Source organism: Bubalus kerabau, chromosome 20 (assembly GCF_029407905.1).
Source record: "Bubalus kerabau isolate K-KA32 ecotype Philippines breed swamp buffalo chromosome 20, PCC_UOA_SB_1v2, whole genome shotgun sequence".
Lineage (NCBI taxonomy): Eukaryota > Metazoa > Chordata > Mammalia > Artiodactyla > Bovidae > Bubalus > Bubalus kerabau.
In genome coordinates, this window is record NC_073643.1 from 44894038 (window position 1) to 44912250 (window position 18213).

An 18213-nucleotide genomic window follows, 5' to 3' on the forward strand; every position below is an offset into this window, starting at 1 on the left:
CAAATCATGAAATAAAAAGCCTCTCAAAAGTTGGGAAACCATAAGTAAGTAAGAACTTACTTACAAAACAGAAAGACTCACAGACTTATAAAACGAACTTATGGTTGCTTGGGGGAAGGGGTAGTTTGGGAAGATCACATATACACTGCTATATTTAAAATGGAAACCCAACAAGGACCTATTGTATAGCACACGGAACTCTGTTCAGTGTAATATGGAAGCCTGGATAGGAGAAGGTTTGGGAGAGAATGGGTTCATATATACGTATGGCTGAGTCCCTTCTCTATTCATGTAAAACTAACACAACATTGTTAATCAGCTATACCCCAACACAAAAGAAAAAGCTCAAAAGAAAAAAAGAGTTGGGAAACCATGATATACCTATAAACGTTTTGAGAGCACTTAAAATACCTAGGGCTACTCTCCTTTTACAGAGTCAACACACGAATCCCAGGCCTTTGCTTACCTGGTAACCACCGTGAAGACGTTGGGCTTGTTGGTGAAAGCCTCCTTCAATCCAGGTCCTTGAGCTTGAACCCGAGAAGGCTGGCAGCCTTCGGTCACGGCCACTTTAAAGGGACTATTTGGGACAGGCACATCATCGTAGGTTACCTCCACTACGTGGAGGCCTGTTCAACACAACACAAAAAAAATTTACTTGCATAAGAGCCACTTGTCTGCAGAAAATAGCACTCTAGCTTTCAAGTCTATGTGCTACCTCAAGCTATTAGGAAAGGACAGGTTAAACAAATAGCAATGCTGCTATGATTTGAGTTTAAAAAATACAAACTCTTTATGCTTTTGTTCGCTTGGCAATCACATACCAATCCCATTTCCTAACACACACACAAGGCCTGACCAAGCAAATATCCCTAAGTTTATTTTCAAGACAGTCATCTTAAACACACCATCTTAATATGACAAAATACCCAGTCACTAATCAAAAGACAAAGAAAAGCCATGAAATAGAAAAGCATTCATGAAAATGAAAAGAGACAGAAAATATCTACACCATAACATCCAGGGATTATATACACAGGGAATGAGGACATATGCTGCTTATATTTTTTTAATGATTTTGTGATTTATCAAAATTTTTAATAATTCCTAATATTAAGAAAGAAACTGGACTCCCCTAGAGGTGCAGTGGATATGAATCTGCCTGCTGATGCAGGGGGCTAGGGTTTGATCTCTGGTCTGGGAAGATTCCACATGCCAAGAAGCAATTAAGCCCGTGTGCCACTACTGAGCCCCCAGTCTAGAGTCCGTAGGCCACAACCACTGAGCCCACATGCATCTAGCCCATGCTCCTCAACAATGAAGCCACTGCAATGAGAACAGTAACCCTTGCTCACCACAGTTAGAGAAAGCCCACGCAAAGAAAGCAACGAAGACCTAGCACAGCAAAAAAATAAATAAATTTTAAAAAGAATCATGTTAAGAAATTGCACAAATGAGCAACATGCCATGACATCACCCCATAACCTGCTCAGATGAGTCTAAGGCTAAAGTCAGCCTCTGTTGTTACACAACAGAGCCAAAACACCAGGCACCAAGCAGGCAGAGGGCTCTGCTGGGGAGGCCCAGTCACTGTGCCCATACTTCTGCTGAGGCAGGCAAAGCATAGGGGGCAGGACTTAGCGCCAGTCACTGGGAGAGGCGGTCTAGCACAGCTCCAAGCAAGAATCACGTTCCAAGAAGACAACTCACCTTTCTCGAAGGGCGTGTATTCCACCTGGTAGGTCCCATCAGCATTGTCTGTGACGAAACACTCCGTGGAGGCTCCGGAGGGGTTGGCAATGTGGGCCTTGATGTGGTCGCCTCCGACCTGCGTCAGGGGCCGTGAGTCCACCGTGAAATCGGTGGTGGCTTCACGAAATACATCTGTAGAACAATCACACAGGTAAGAATGTCCCTGGTGGTCCAGTGGCTAAGACTCCGAGCTCCCAATGCAGGGGCCCGGGTTTGATCCCTTGTCAGGGAACTAGATCCCTTGTGGCACAACTAAGGAGCTCACATTCTGCATGCTGCCACTAAGACCCAGCACAGCCATACAAATAAATTTTTAAAAATATTTTTTAAAAAGAATGGATATCTCAGACAGAGGCTGTCTCAGCAGTTCAGTGATTAAGAGTCTAAGCTTCTTATTGTAAAGCAATTATCCTCCAATTAAAAAAAAAAAAAGATTTCGAGTTCCCACGGTAGGAGGCTCGGGCTGTATCCTTGGTCAGGGAACTAAGGTCCCACATGTGTGGTGTGGCCAAAAAGGAAAAAAACAAAAAGAATGTAGCTAACACCTCTTATTCGGCAGCAAACCCTAGAGGCATGGTTCTCAGCACTTTATTCTAATTTCAGTGACTGCTAAGACAACCAGTTTCTTTGTCTCAGAATCAGGAATATTAATGCCCCTGCCCCCCGCCTTCAATCTCCCTGGCAAAAGATGATTCTTTCAGGGTAGGCTCCCCAAGTAACAACATAACCACCTGCCCACTTCTTGAGAGAAACGTGAGATTCAGGACAGGCCAAAGGGTGAAGACAGCAAGAGCGGTATCAGCCAGCAGCACATTTTAAACCTTTTTCAGGTAAGTGCCAAAAATGCAATATGTTCTGTATCCATATTTGAAAGAAAAAAAAAATCAAGACCTCTAGCTTTGCCAGAAAGAAAAGAGGCGGGGAAATCTGCTGACAGTGCCGGGATTCTGAGGAAAGGGGGGCTGGGCATCAGAAACACCATGTGCTCACCCCTCCGCTCTGGTCTCCTCTACCACTCGCCGAGGCAGAGACCACAGGTGAGTTTTCTCCTCCCTGGCCTGATCTCTGCAGACATTTGAGTTTGCAGCCCTGAATTCTGAGCTTCAGGGGCATCCCCTATAACTTTGGTGGCCTCCTCCTTTTTTCACGAAACCTACCTTTTCCTTCTATTCCCGGCCCAAAGACTTTGACCCTGCTGGTGTCCACGGCGGGCTCCACCTTGACCCTGGTGGGGAAGTGTGGCACCAGCTCCCCGCCGTACTTCATGGTCAGCGTGTACATGCCGGCCGTCAGGGGCACATAGGTCACCGCATAGGTACCATCTTTGTTGTTCTCGATACAGACTTCGGCTTTTGCCCCTGAGTCCGAGACTGCTTCCAGGCCCAGGGTCCCTGGCCCAGCTTCTGAACAGTCCACGCTGAGCAGCCCGGGCTCGCCCACCTTCCCATGCTCGAGTCCCGGGCCGGACGCCATGACTTTGGAGGGGTCAAAAGGCATTTCAATGTCGGCTTTGAAGGGAGAGCCAGGTATGTGGACTTCTTCGAAGAGAATGTTGACGAAGTACTCCCCGGGCTTTGTCGGGAGGTAGGAGACGGAACAGGTCCCATCGCCGTTGTCTGAGCATTCAATTTTGGCCTCGCATGGGCCTTCCACAGTTAGGCCGAGACCTCCAGTTCCAGCTCCTTTGGTGTCGATGGTGAACTCGGCAGGCTTGCCCACAAGACCACCTCTGAGGCCAGGACCATGGGCCTTCACCTGTTTGAACACAGAATAAAAGTCAGACTCGGCTTTATGCTGGTATCAGCCACTCAGCAAGCCTGCTTTCAACAGCCAAGCCTGCACTCGGCACTCAACTGCCCTTGGATGAAGTGGTCCTTCTCCCGGGGGACTAATGTGTCACACTCGCTCACCCACAGTGCCAAGTTACTGCCATGTTTCCCTTAGTGGATGCTGAAATGGCCGACAAAGGGGGACCTGACTGTGAACTCATTCAGCGCGCAAGGGCCCAGCAGAGGCGTGGTCCCCTGTGTCCTGCCAGCCTCGCCTCCAGTGCCGGAGCTGGACACCCAACATCCAGTCCAACAAACGCACTCCAGTTTCCTGGGCTGAGCACTCGCTGAATGCCTTTCATGGATTTCACTGTGGCTTTGGCTGCTACACCTCCCTCAACAAATTCAACATAATAAAATACTAAACTGTAATGGTGAATACATGTCATTATATGCTTGTCCAAACGCATAGACTATAACACCAAGAGGTGAACCCTAACATAAGCCACAGACTTCAGGTGACAACGATGTTAGCACAGATTCATCCACTCTAACAGCTGTAGCACCCGGGGAGGGTGGTGACCATGTGGAGGCTATCATGGGGGCGAGGGGAATCTCTGTGCCACCCTCTCAATATTACTACGAACCTAAAATTGCTCTAAAGAATAAAGTCAGATTAAAAAAAAAAGAAGAACATTAAAAAAAAAAAATGCTTTTAAAAGAGGGAGCGGATGGGGCTTTCATGTGAGATTCAACAAATGAGACACTTTTATAGGATTCATGCCATGCAGAACGCTGGAAATACTTTGGAACCTTTGACTCAGGGCCACAAGGAAGAAATGATAATGAGAGGAATCTATTTTTCTTTGTATTAGCCAAATTTCATTATAATAACTTGTGTAGGATGAGCTCACTGCATGTGCCAGACGCCAGACTCAGGCCTCCACACCCATCATCTGACCTCACCCTGAAGGCCCACTTTGCAGGGAGTACCGTTATAATGCTGATAAATCAAGGACAGGAGTCCCTCACCAAAGGTTCACAGCCAGAGTGAGAGGAGGAGCAGGACTAGGACCCAGCTTCGCACAGGACCCTTCACGCTGGATGACAGGAGACAGCTACTATCAGTCACTGAAAACTGACTTATGGGCTTGTTTTCTATTTTGTTAATGGTTTTAGTGCAGTTTAATTTCACGGGCATTGTCTTTTTTATTGGGGGGGCCATGCAGCATCTCAGTTCCCTGACCAAGGATTGAATCTGCACCCCCTACATTGAGGGCAAAAAGTCTTAATCTGTGGATAACCAGGAAAAACCTAGAACTGCCTTTGACTACAAAAGAATTTTCTAAAGGTTTTCACCAGGCAGAACTGAAGAAGGACTGTTACATCTGCCAAGAGACGACACGTTCTGGAACAAAAATGAAAAACTGACCTTGGAGGGATCAGGTGGCAGCGAGGCCTCCACCATGTAAGGGCTTCCGGGCACAGGATGTCCGTCATAGGTCAAGTCGATGGCATACAGCCCTTCCTCCCGTGGGATGAACTTGGCCGTGCTGCTCTCCCGGCCTGCCACGGGTGCCACCAGACACGGCACAACCTTCCTTGAGGGGCTCAGGATCGTCACGTCCAGCTTCCCCTGGCCTCCTGCTCCCCTGGTGTCCACGGCGAACTCCTGGTCCTTCCCAACTTCGACTCCTGCAAAGAGAAACAAGCCAGAAGGATGAGCTGACCCTGCAGGAAAAATACTGCTGAGAGCAGAGATGGTTCCTTGGACACGGAATGTTTTCTCAGCTTCTGCAACAAACGGTTGACTCAGGATGAGAGGCAAGACTGAATAAGAATAATCAGCATTCTAGCCTCAATAATAACCAGTACAAGAACATGAAGTAACCACTGATGATAATGACAGCCATCATGCACTGAATGCATTTTCTATACCAGGCATGAGGACAGCATATCACCTCTCTTAATTTTCATCACAACCCTGTAGTGTATGTATTAGCAACCAAAGAATTTAACAGATAAGGAAACTGAGACTTGGGGGGAAGGGGGTGTGAAGTGAGTCATCTGGGGTACCTATCTCACAGACCACAAAGCTGGGACACTGATCTAAATTGACTTGACCCATGATCTGCAGTAAGTTATAACCTGATACTGTTGCCGCTTCTCTGCCTACTTTCATTATTAACTTTGCATCAAAACACTCCCAGAAGCCAATGTTTTATTTACTGGTTCTTGGCAGCAAATTCCATTCTACAGCCAAAGAAGGCAGAAGTCACAGAGCTGGCCAACGCAGAGGCACTGAAGCAAGTCCTGAGAAGTGACTCTCTGTACTGTGCTGATACTTGAAAAGTATTTGCAAAACAGGGCCACAGAACACCCATGTGTTCCATTTGACAATAACAAGGAAGGGACTTTGAATCAAAACAAAAGTACTGGGAGCCCAGGGCCCCTAGCACAACCCATGGAAGTCCTGACTGGGGCAATACAGGGCATGCCAAGATGAATGGTGTCAAGCCACAAACAAAGAGGCCTCAGAGATCCACATCCCAAAGACTCTTTCTAATTGGCTTCGTTCTCATCCTAGTCTGAGTCAAAATCCTCAGTGTCTTGGAGAAAGGAGTACCAAGGGGACACGTGAAGGATTAGACAGTGGCTGCTCCCCAGGGACAAAAGCCAGCATCAAGCTCTTGCTTCAGAGGCCCTGGATCTGGGAGCTAGCCTCACTGACAACTTGTACATTTGGGTCACAGCACCCTGAAAGTGCTCACCAAGGGTTCCCCCAAAACCCGGAGAAACCCTCATAAGCACAAGAATGCTGTCCTATGGGTGTATACAGAGCCCCATGTGACCCCAAAACTAGGAAAACACATGCCACTGAAATGCAGCCAGGCTGTGGCTACGCCAACAAAAGGATCGAGGTATGAATGTTCTTCAAGACACACTGATGGCAAAAAGGGAAGCTGAAGACATGCGAGTATCTCAGGGCAACTTTAGTGCAAAGTAAATTTTGCTAAACATTTTCTGTTGGCAGTTAAGTATGTACAGATGCATCAGGTGGCCAAAGTATTGGAGTTTCAGCTTTAGCATCAGTCCTTCCAATGAACACCCAGGACTGATCTCCTTTAGGATGGACTGGTTGGCTCTCCTTGCAGTCCAAGGGACTCTCAAGAGTCTTCTCCAACACCACAGTTCAAAGCATCAATTCTTCGGCACTCAGCTTTCTTCATAGTCCAACTCTCACATCCATACATGACTACTGGAAAAACCATAGCCTTGACTAGATGGACCTTTGTTGGCAAAGTAATGTCTCTGCTTTTCAATATGCTGTCTAGGTTGGTCACAACTTTCCTTCCAAGGAGGAAGTGTCTTTTCATTCCATGGCTGCAATCACCATCTGCAGTGATTTTGGAGCCCAGAAAAATAAAGTCAGCCACGGTTTCCACTGTTTCCCCATCTATTTGCCATGAAGTGATGGGACCAGATAGATGCCATGATCTTCGTTTTCTGAATGTTGAGCTTTAAGCCAACTTTTTCACTCTCCTCTTTCACTTTCATCAAGAGGCTCTTTAGTTCCTCTTCCCTTTCTGCCATAAGGGTGGTGTCATCTGCATATCTGAGGTTATTGATATTTCTCCCAGCAATCTTGATTCCAGCTTGTGCTTCTTCCAGCCCAGCGTTTCTCATGATGTACTCTGTGATCATGTGTTAAACTAGAGAAGCTGAGCGAGCAGCATATCAGTGCCTCTATTATGCTATTCTCTTTACTTTACTATTGATTCATTCAGTTGTTTCATTACGTGAAATAAGCTTGTACTAATAAGATCCCTAACAAACTAAAGGATCATCTGGATGGGAATAGGGAGATGCATCATAGTTGTGGTTTCTGAGTGCCTGGGAATTGGTTTTTACGCTCGACTGTTGACCCTAAGGTAGATTCAGTGATCAAAAACAGTTGGTACAATAGACATTTAGTGGAAAGCCGCATGCCTCCAATTCTCCTTGTCATAAAAACCTTCCTTGTGAGGCCAGCAGTTACTGAGGGCTGCCTCTGAGTCAGCTCCTGAATTACTGGCTCATTTAATTCTCACGATAGGCCTGTGAGTCTTCTTCCCCCACCTCCACTGAACAAAGGAGGAAAGGGAGGCTTAGTGAGGTGAAGGGACAGGCAGAGTCACAGAGCTACTCCACAGCACAGCCCTAATTCAATCGCGAGTCTGCCTGACTGCAGAGTCTCATATGGCAAAATTTGCTCCTCTGCGAATTGTCTTTGAAGGGACTCTGACTGCTCTTCAGCGACCCGTCCCCCCCTCCACTCTTGACATACTTACTGTTTTCCAGTCCATTAATTTTTATCCTGCTCAGATCCAGCGGAGCAGCCACACCCACGGTGAATGGGCTCTTAGGGATAGGGTCACCACCGTATGTAACCAGAACCTGCATGTTGCCCTGGAACAAGAGAGAAAACCAAGGACACATGTGGGTACCAACAGACTCACTTGATGTTTCAACCTGCCCTTCAGGATTTTCATTCTTCCCAGAAATGCAGGGTATATAACCCCAGCAGATTTATAAGGTGTCTCAGATATATCTAAGTTTTTAGCCCCATGGCAAGAATGACATAGAAATCAGACTAAAAAAAAAAAAAGCAACTCTCAACAAGAGGAACAGCTTCAAGAGCACACCACTGAGGTGTGCTTTTAAGCATTTCCTCAATTCCATCTGAAAATGGTGCTAAGAGGTGGTCACCATTTTTCCAGGCAATAAAACTACAGCTCAGGGATATGAAGTCACTTGTCCTAAGTGTGAGCCAGGCCTCACACCTGTGGCAGCTGAACCTGAGTCCCAGATGCTCTGCCACACAAGCTCCTCATCGAACACACACCCAGCCCGGCCACGGGCAAGGCAGGGGTTGTCTGGGGGCCTCTAACTGAAAAAAATCTTTCTTTCCCATGGCCTGGGATTTCAGGCCACTACACTGCAAAAACTAATTTGCAAGAGTTCACCTGGGGCTGTTCTAAGACCCCCTGCACAGTATAGAAACTCCCACATCGATGTCAAGGAGGGAAGAGTTGCCAGTGAGAAGGCGGACTGTGCCTATGGGTTCAGCAGGCCCCCCGCCAGCAGCACTGTGGCCGAGGAGGCATGGCCAGTCCCGGCCCACTCACGGCTGGCTTCCTCTCGCCACGGTCGGCTGAGTGCCTCCATCCACACCAAGGCCCCATGAAAACCCACAGCTGTCTCAGCGGATTAAGGTTGTCCTCACCTCAAATGTCTGGGTATCATGTAAGAGGATGTGGGAGGGGAAGGAGCAAGGGGGAATCGCCAGAGGGCTCGCTGGAATTCAGCCCCCGCTGAAAGCTGTCACGGATGGAGTTTTAAAAGGGTGTAGCTTTTGACCTATGGAATATTTTCTTATATTCCTTTTGTAATAAAGAAGCAGGGAAAAGCCAAGATAAAAATGAGGCGCCTCTATGAAGGAGGGAGTATTGACTTTCTAGGATGGATTCTGCACAAAACCACTGGGTCCCCTCCCCCCCGAGTGTCACATCTCAAGGCTTCCCTGGTGGTCCAGTGGCTAAGTCTCTGCGCTCCCAATGCAAGGGGCCCCGGGTTTGATCCTTGGTCAAGGAACTAGATTCCCATATGCCTCAACTAAGAGTTCTCATTTGCAATAAGGATCCTGCATGCCATGACTAGGGATTCCCTGGGGACTCAGTGGTAAAGAATCCACCTGCCAATGCAGGAGACGTGGGTCCCATCCCTGGGTTGGTTAAGATCCCCTGGAGAAGGAAACGGCAACTCACTCCAATGTTCTTGCTTGGGACATCCCATGGACAGAGGACCCTCACGGGCTACAGTCTACAGCGTCACAGAGTCAAACACGACTTTGTGACTAAACAATGAAGACCCAGCACAACCAAAAATAAATAAATAAATAAAATATATACACATATATTACTAATATTATTAGTAATGCCATATTACTAATAGAGCACTGGGTCCAAAAGTCCTTTCTGAGGGGGCAAGTCAAAACCTGAGGCTGCCCTGACATCTGCTACTTAGCCACTTTCCAGCAGCTCAGTTGAAACCCAACAAGGCTTATAGATACAGGATCAAGGGTCTCAGAATGTTTTTAGAAGAACCTATGATCTTGTGATCTTGACCAGTGAGCGTGGCCATGTACCTTCTCCTCAGGAATGTGGAGAACTGAAAACAAAGATGCTATCGAGCTGGTGTCGCCAGTGCCGAGGCTTCCATCAGCCCTGATAAGCATCAGCAGGAAAACAATGACCTACATAGCACTGAGTGTCCTAATGAGAAAATGGCATTCACCTATGAGAGCTTCCCTTTTACCATTATTAATAAGGAACCCTCGTGAGGACAGAAAGAAACCATAGAGAGCATCCAGGGCAATGGTAGTTCCAAAGTCCTTTCTGGGGGTGCAAGTCAAAACCTGTCCTGATGTCGACAACTTAATTTCTAGCAGCTCTGCCGAAACACAAAAAGGTATATAGACACAGGATCTGAAAGAAGCAGACATGGAGATGAAAGGCCACACAAGAACCTGCCCTAGAGAACCTCGCACCGACAGAGAGGTTTTCATAGAAAAGATTCCATCTCCAAGGATGTGTAGCCCCCAGTGCACGGGGACACCCACACCATTCCCTCATCCTCACTGCACCCCTCATTCTGCCCCACTGCATTCCAGCGAGGTCCTCACTGACAAGGCCCGGGGTAGGAGTGATGCTTCTCAAACAGTGCTTTGGCAGAAAACATTGCCCTTCCTCTCTTACAAATGGCATTTCTCATATAGGGGGGGTTCTGCTTCAAGAATGAAGGGGGAGTTTCCTGGTGGTCCAGTGGCTAAGAGTTCACGCTTCCACTGCAGTGGGTGTGGGTTCACCCCCTGGTTGGGGAACAAAGATCCTGCATGTCACACTGTGTGGCCAAAAAGTAATAATCATTGACAAAAATTGTTTTAAAAAATGAAGGATTCTCAGAGGTTTGGAGTGACTGTTTGAAACACTATGCAGAAGTAGCATAATCTAGTTTTTTCTACAGGAGTACGTGCTCCACAGACCCTAGAGGTGTAGGCATGAATCAAAACAACATTTTAAACAAGTAGGCATAAATTCATATGGAGAGGTAGATTTGTAGGCCCTTCTTGTCTAGAACAAACAGCAAAGCATGTGGCATGACAAAATCCTGTCTGTATTCCTCTAATTTGTAAAAGGGAGTAATTTAGAGCTTGAAGGACCGCTTCAGGATTGAGGGACTAAAAGCTCTTTGAGTAAGACCCCACTGCACCCCCTTGTAAAAAAAGGGTGAGGTAAGGCAAAAAGACCAGCAAGGATAAACAGAGGTGTGGCGATTCTTTCCCCCTGAGTAACTAACAAAAGACTCAAAGGCAGCTGGTAAGGAGGGGAGAATGTCTATGAGAGAGAGGCAGACACTAGGTCCAGTTTCAAGAGCTCAGCATTTCTCTGCTAAAACCCAGAATGGAGGTGGGAAATTGGGGTGGGGAGGGACGGCAAGCTTCATGCCGGTACTTGGGGAAGCCACCAGGCCCTCCTGGTAGAACCAGCCAGACTTTGTGTCGGCGTTCCTAGAGAGGTTCATAAGGAAAGGGTGAATCTCTTCCTCTCACACAGGAGCACAGATCCGAGCTGAGATTATCCCCTGGTGTCTAAAGTGACCCAGCCCAGGCAGGCAGGGCCCTACCTGCTGGGTGGGTGTGTATTTAACGGTGTGAGAGTAGTCATAGTTATCGATGATATCCAGATCCTTCACGGCGTCGCCAGGGCCAGGGCTGCTGAACTGCACGTTGAGCGGGGCCTTTCCGGCCCCCTTGGTGTACACAGTGAAGTGGGTGGGCTTCCCGTTTTCCACACCTGGGAGGAGACAGTGAAGTGAGGAGACAGGCTCAGCTGGAGGAGTTTCACTTTTAGAACCAGTCTGACAGGTTCATCAACAGCAGCTTCCAGAAGGCAGGAGGTGGAGACAGGGGCTGGCGCTCAGCCACGCCAGCAGCTCAGCTGAGCGCAGCCTCTGCTGAACTGAAGCCCAGACAGAGCGCCTGCTCTAGGGGAGGCAGGTCACTTCCGGCCCTGGGCCCACTGCTTCCAGGGTGAGCTCGCGCACACGCCCTCTTACCTGCTTTGCTGAGCCCTGGGCCTTCTGCCTTCACTTTGCTGGCGTCGTGGGAAGGGTCGACCTTGACTCTGAAAGGGCTGGTGGGGATTTCCTGTAGCAGAGATACAGTCTCAGGAGGAAAGTCCCTGAAGCCATTGCCTGAGCTTAAACTTCTGCCCAAAGCAAAGAGGGAGACACCTCAGCACTTCCAGTCTAGCGGGTGGTGAGTAACTTCTGAGTAATGATCGGTCAAGTCGTTACATGCTAGCATCAGGTAAGGGCCATCAGTGGCCATCCTGAATCCCTGGATCCCTGACCTCACAGTTAAAGGTCCTGAGTGTCCACAAACCACCCTGAAAACTCTCAGCCTTTAATACCAAATGCTGAGTACTTTTAGGATGCAGAAACACTAACAAGAATAAAACCTCAAACAATAATACATGGGATCAGAGGAAGGAAATGTCCTTCAAGGACAGCAGAGAGCTAGGGTTTGAGGAATGCAAGGAACTGATTAGCAAGGCACTGACTGTAATGCTTCCAAAAGAATCCTGCAGGGACTTCCCTTGTGGTCCAGTGATTAAGACTCTATGCTTCCACTGCAGGGGCAATGGCTTTGCTCCCTGGTCGGGCAACTATGATGACAAATGTCAAGTTTCCTGGCAAAATATTTTTAAAAATATAATAAATCTGATGTTAGGAAAAAAAAAAAAAAAAACAACACCTTGCACTATAAAGGCAGGACAGGTCAAATGGATGAAGCCAACTCAAGACCAATATTTGAGGCACGGAGTTTCCTCCCCTATGTTTATGTAAGATGCATCTGAATCAACAAGATTCCATGGTTCCTAAAACGGGTACTGCTCCTCCTGGTCTTCATTATCACATGTAAATATGAACCCTACTTGAAACTTCTAAACACTTCCTATTAAGGCTGAGGCCAAGGTCATTGTTTCAAAGACAATGAAGTAGAACACAATCTAGAAATTCATTACATTTCATTCAAAAACCTGATGATAGTTTATAAAAATCTAACTTCTTTCCAGAGCCTGGCTTTCAACCACTGACTGACTATGCATCCCTATTTTCATTAGAAAGTGGTAACACTTTAGTTTTGGGTGTTGTTATTCCTTCTTGGTTTTAAGCAACCAGAGAGAAAAACTATTGGGCAGAGTTCTCAAGATACTTTCTCTGTTGCTAAAAAAAAAAGAAAAAAAAGGAAATACACACACAGGTGGCCAGAAAGAACCCTTGCCCACACACCTGAGAGGCAAAGAGAACTTTGATAGTGTATCGCCCAGCAGCAGGAGGCACATATTTGACAGTAAACGTATCATTGGCGTTGTGAATAATGTCAAAATCCACGTCTTCCTCCTCGTCACTTAACACCCGGGCATCACATTTAATGCCAACGCTGACATCACCTGGAATAGACCAGCCTATTAGCACTGATTTACAAGAAATGGCACGTCCCATGCAATCACTTCCAGCTCAAGCTCACACCCCAGAAAAGCAGCTGGGAACTTTCCAGTAAGTGACCCGAGAAAGGGATGGTATTCAAATCAGGGTTTTGGAGCAGGAACGGAGGATTAGCAAAGATCGCACCACCGAACTGACTCAGACACTCATTAGATGAACAATCATCTATTCAGGTGGACTGTTTCTCCGTTCAAAGTTCATTGCCCTTGAAACGTTACAAAGAGAACTTCTTTCCCAAGAAGCAACAAGGAGCGCACTGGGTAGAAACCCCTTTCACCTTCACCAGCCTCAGTACAGTCCACGGTGAAGTGAGTAGGCTCGTGTGCCTTCAGTCCACTTCTCTCCACTCCTGGCCCAAACACTTTGACCTTCTGGGGATGGCTACCCTGTCCGATGCTGACCTAGAGAGGACAGGGACAAAAGCTGTAATCAAGTTCTTCTCCATGTGGACCCAGTAAAGACACCGTCAGTTGTTAGAACGTTATACGTGGGGACAATCTACAGCACCCGGCCCTTTTGGCCACGCCATCTTCCAAGGCACACCAAGCATGGTGTTTCCATGTATCTGCCTTGACCATCAAGCATGGAGCCCAGACCTGCCTCAGGACCGGGCTTTTTCATACCATGACCAGCATTCCACTTCATAACCTACCCGGTAAGGGCTGTGCGGGATGTTGACACCTCCCCAGACCACGGCAATGGTGTGCTTGATGGCCTTAACTGGGGTGTATGAGCAGGCGTAGGTGCCATCCATCCGGCTCTTCATCTGGATGTCAATAGGCTGGCCATCCCCGTCCTGCAGAAGAGCAGGGGCCAAGTACAGAGCTGGCTCTCACACTGTCTCCATCAAACAGGGCCATGGGTCTTCCCAAATCACCACTCACTCATCCAACCAAATTTCACGGAGCGCCTATGATGGACCATGTTCTCAATACAGTGAACACCAGTGATAAAACACTATGTGCATTTATTATCTTTAATTGCTAACAACAAATGGTCTCCCAAAGGAAAGCCATGGTCACTCAGTGCTTCTTAACTGTGATTCCTGCCTTTAAATCCTGGGGCCAAAATTCAATTAAATGAGAGAAACATATTTGCTACACTCTTGTTTACAAACCCTCCCATCACAGCCACACTAAAGGACATTTAAGGGGAGATCTGAAACAGACAAGCCTGATTTTCACAGAACACAAATCATAAAGATGAGAAAAGCACCCTGCTTTACATATTAGAATCCCCTTTAGTCCTCACATAAACCCTTTGAGATAAATAATCTTTTTTGCAACGTGTGAATGGGGAAACCGAAGATCCAAGGGACTGATCACTCGCTGTTATATGTATCCCATTACCTGACAATTACCTGCACAGGTGGCAGGTCGAAACTTACCTGAGCAAATATCTTTAAGGGAGCTTTTCCGGCATCCTTAGGATCCACAGTGAACTCAGCCAGGTTGTTGACAATGCATCCGGATTTCTCCAAACCTGGCCCGTAGGCTTGCACCTGGGGCAAAGGGCCAATAGTGATTCCCTTTCTTTGTAATGCGCTAACTACACTATCAGAAGACAGGCGACCAGGGAAGGGGGAGAGAGGAAACTATGTCTGGCTTCACAGTACAGTGTCCTCTACACATGAACTTTCAAGTTGTGAACTTTCAAAGATGGGAATATGCGTGCCAGCCCCTGTATGTCATCTGGTGTAAGGTACTACTGCACCTTTCAAGGTACTATACTGTATGGTTAAAACTGTCTATTTTTTGTGTTTGTTTTTTATGTACATATTATCTGTGTGAAAAGCATTATAAATCTATCACAGTACATACATACATGAATGCTCAGTCGTGTCCAACTCTTTGCAACCCCATGGACTGTGGCCCACCAGGCTCCTCTGTCCATGGGATTCTCCAGGCAAGAATAATGGAGTGGGTTGCCATGCCCTCCTCCAGGGGATCCTCCTGACACAGGAATCGAACCTGCTTCTCTTGCGTCTCTTGCATTGGAAGGCAGATTCTTTCCCACTGCGCCACCTGGGTAGCCCTACTATAGTGCAGCACCATAGAGCTGATTGTGTTAGTGAGGCACCCAGGATAAATCCTTCGACTTAGGAAAGTGCTCTAAGAACAGAACTCATTCGTATGTAAGAGACTTACTGTACCTACATAACAGGATGGTTATGTAGTTAAAATGCTACGGAACCTGGAACTTGGAGTAGGAAGTGGCAACCCACTCCAGTATTCTTGCCTAGAGAATCCCACTGACAGAGGAGCCTGGTGGGCTACAGTCCATGGGGGCGCAAAGAGTCAGACACGACTGAGCGACTGAACACACACACACACACACACACGCGCGCGCAACCTAGAACTTAAAAACATGCAGGAGAAAAACTGTAAAACCTGGCCCCACACCAGCCCGTGCTCCCTGTATTAATGTGTGCAGTAACCAGTGCACAGACCTCCAGCTGTGCTCAGTTTCAACACTCCTGCTTGGAGGGGGTTCAGAGCCTTTCCCACTGACAACATCCCAACAGCCTGCAGCCCCCAGAGAGCAAAGAACCAGCAGCTGGACAAAGACGAGCAGCTACCAGGCTGGACTGATGTCAGCCTATGGTCAGCTGTCCATGTGGGCCAAAAACAGCACACGTGGGGGGTGGGGGTGCCGCTGAAAGCCCAGCTGGCTCAGACTTCATGCTTATCAGCCTGCTAAACGATTCAGAGAAGCTCCTGAAGACACCGCAAACACTGCTCCAGCTTAAGAGAAAGGGAGGTGGGGGTAAAAATTAGCAAGTCTTTATCTAAGGAGCACCTTGAGATAATACCTATAGAAAATGGTAAAACTGAAATGGGATGCTTGGGGTACAAGAAAAATAGCAGCTTATGGAGCCCCCTCTGTGGGCCAGGCACTATGCTAATAAGAGCTGGTTTTGTTCATGTTACCTCCTTGAATCATGCCGGAAACTGTAGGAAGCAGCCACTGGAATCATTCCCATTTTATAGAGGAAGATACAGAAGCCAGAGAGGTAAGTTACTTGCCACATGTTAGAAATGTACCAAAAGGTACTTGTTTTTCAGTCACTAAATCACGTCCAACTCTTTGCGACCCCATGGACTGTAGCCTGTCAGGTTCCTCAGTCCATGAGATTTCCCAGGCAGGAATACTGGAGTGGATTACTATTTCCTTCTCCAAGGGATCTTCCCAACCCAGGGATCGAACCCACATTTCCTGCATGGCAGGCAGATTCTTTACCACTGAACCACCTGGGAAGACCACTAAGAGGTACTACCAGGCTTCTAATTCAGGTCTTTTTCGAAACTTCCTAAGCTTTAAAAGGCTCTTCTCTGTGATTTCTTCACATGCTACACAAGGAAACTCTGTGGGCACAGGAAAGGATGCCAGGAGCCAGAGGAGAGGGGACACAAACACGACGCACTGACTCACCAGGTCCGGGTTGTAGTCTCCCGAGGCCGGGTGGATGTAGGCCATGAAGGGACTGTCCTTGATGTCCTCATCGTCGCACATGATGTGAACGGCATATTCGCCCGGCTCCTTGGGCCAGTACTTGACATCACACGACCCGTCATTCTGGTCGTCATACTCAATCTTCGCCTGGGAGGGGCCTTCAATGGCAAACCCTGGGGACGGGGTGGGAAGACCCTCTGGTTACAAGGTATCTAGTCTGGGTTATTACCAACCCATTCCTTCTGCCTCCCTGAAAACCAAGTGCTAGCCAGAAGATTGGTATCTGCTAGGGTCCCTTTCCCACAAAATCGAGCTTACTAAGTCTTCAAAAGAGATGGAAGGTTGGATTTTACATATTTTTTTTAAACATCATTGAATGGAAAGGTCAACCAGCAGATCTTTCTATTGGCAATATGGTAACATGAGCCAAAAACCTTAAAACAATACCCACCCATTGCCCCCACCAAATCCACTTCTGGGCTTTTATCTGAAGGAAATAACCAAGGATGTGTGTAAACAGTTAGATACAAGGATATATATTCAGCATTGTTTTTATAGCAAAACTCTTCAGCTATTTTGCTGAAGGGCCTAACAGTAGTTATATCCACGCCTTGGATTTCCATAGATGCCATGGGAAATTGAGACAAGTCCTATATTCGCCTGAGGCAGAAAAACATAAAGATACTTCTGCAGCAGATCAACATTTGTATGCCTATGTACAGGAATAAAGTCTAGAAGGATGTACTGAAAGGTCTAATACTGCTTCTAGTCTATAAGGATATACTAAGATGTTTATCATTTCTCTAAACAGAAAAATTAAATCTGATTTCCTAATTTTTCCTCTTTGCTTATTTCTATTTGTTAACATAGACGTCATTAAGCTGTTGAACCAGATCTGACCTTCAATATGGAAATATTTGCTATCTGTTCCTTAACAGGGAGAGGTGCCGACCCTTGTTCTAAAATGATCAAATCTACATCAGATGCTTACTTAAAATACACTCAACTATGCTCCAAAGAGTATTCACTTTCCAAATTTCTAATTTCAGCAAACTTCATTCATTCATCTAAACTAAGGATCAGTCAATAATATCCACCATGTGTCAACTATTTTCCAGGTACTGTTTTAGGCACAACATCCACAGGCAGCCTTTGCCCTCATGGTCTAGTGGATGAATGAATGCTGGTGCCAGAGGCAGAAGACAAGCAGAACATGGGAACTGCAATTCATCAGGAGTATCCAGAGATGGTCTTGGGTGATCAGGAGGCCAGGAGGCTCAGGGTAGTGAGGCTCAGAGGAGGCCTCAATACACAGCTTAACACGTGACCCAGTCACCCTGCAATCTCAGCCACCAGAAGCCACTTCCACTTACCCAGAGACCCCACTTCAGAACCAATGGACTCCACAACGAAGTCTGCTGACCGCCCCACAATCCCGCCGTGGAGGCCAGGTCCCCATGCACGGACTTTCTGCATGCCTGCTTCAGGGCCAACTTGAACTTCAAAAGGGCTAGAAGGAAAGGAACAGAGGAAGCATTAAAGAGAAGCAAAGAAAGGGCTACATACAACCACAAGCTCTTTATACATGCTCTTTCCACTGGCCTTATCCTTTTATCTGCAGCCCCAA

At 47.1% G+C, this 18213-nt stretch overlaps 1 protein-coding gene across 6 annotated transcripts in view; it reads right to left on the minus strand.

Annotated features, from left to right (window-relative positions):
- The window catches only part of FLNB (filamin B), a 139365-nt gene that overhangs the window by 41858 nt on the left and 79294 nt on the right, over positions 1 to 18213 (minus strand). For all 6 annotated transcript variants that reach the window (XM_055557711.1, XM_055557710.1, XM_055557709.1 and 3 more), the window contains exons 11-23: positions 17960 to 18096; positions 16566 to 16759; positions 14521 to 14634; positions 13786 to 13929; positions 13411 to 13534; positions 12918 to 13078; positions 11679 to 11769; positions 11247 to 11416; positions 7853 to 7970; positions 4954 to 5216; positions 2910 to 3507; positions 1711 to 1884; positions 467 to 629 (exon numbers count right to left, since the gene is read on the minus strand). In XM_055557711.1, the coding sequence (XP_055413686.1) occupies positions 467 to 629; positions 1711 to 1884; positions 2910 to 3507; positions 4954 to 5216; positions 7853 to 7970; positions 11247 to 11416; positions 11679 to 11769; positions 12918 to 13078; positions 13411 to 13534; positions 13786 to 13929; positions 14521 to 14634; positions 16566 to 16759; positions 17960 to 18096 (2451 nt within the window). The remainder of the gene's footprint in view (positions 1 to 466; positions 630 to 1710; positions 1885 to 2909; positions 3508 to 4953; positions 5217 to 7852; positions 7971 to 11246; positions 11417 to 11678; positions 11770 to 12917; positions 13079 to 13410; positions 13535 to 13785; positions 13930 to 14520; positions 14635 to 16565; positions 16760 to 17959; positions 18097 to 18213) is intronic.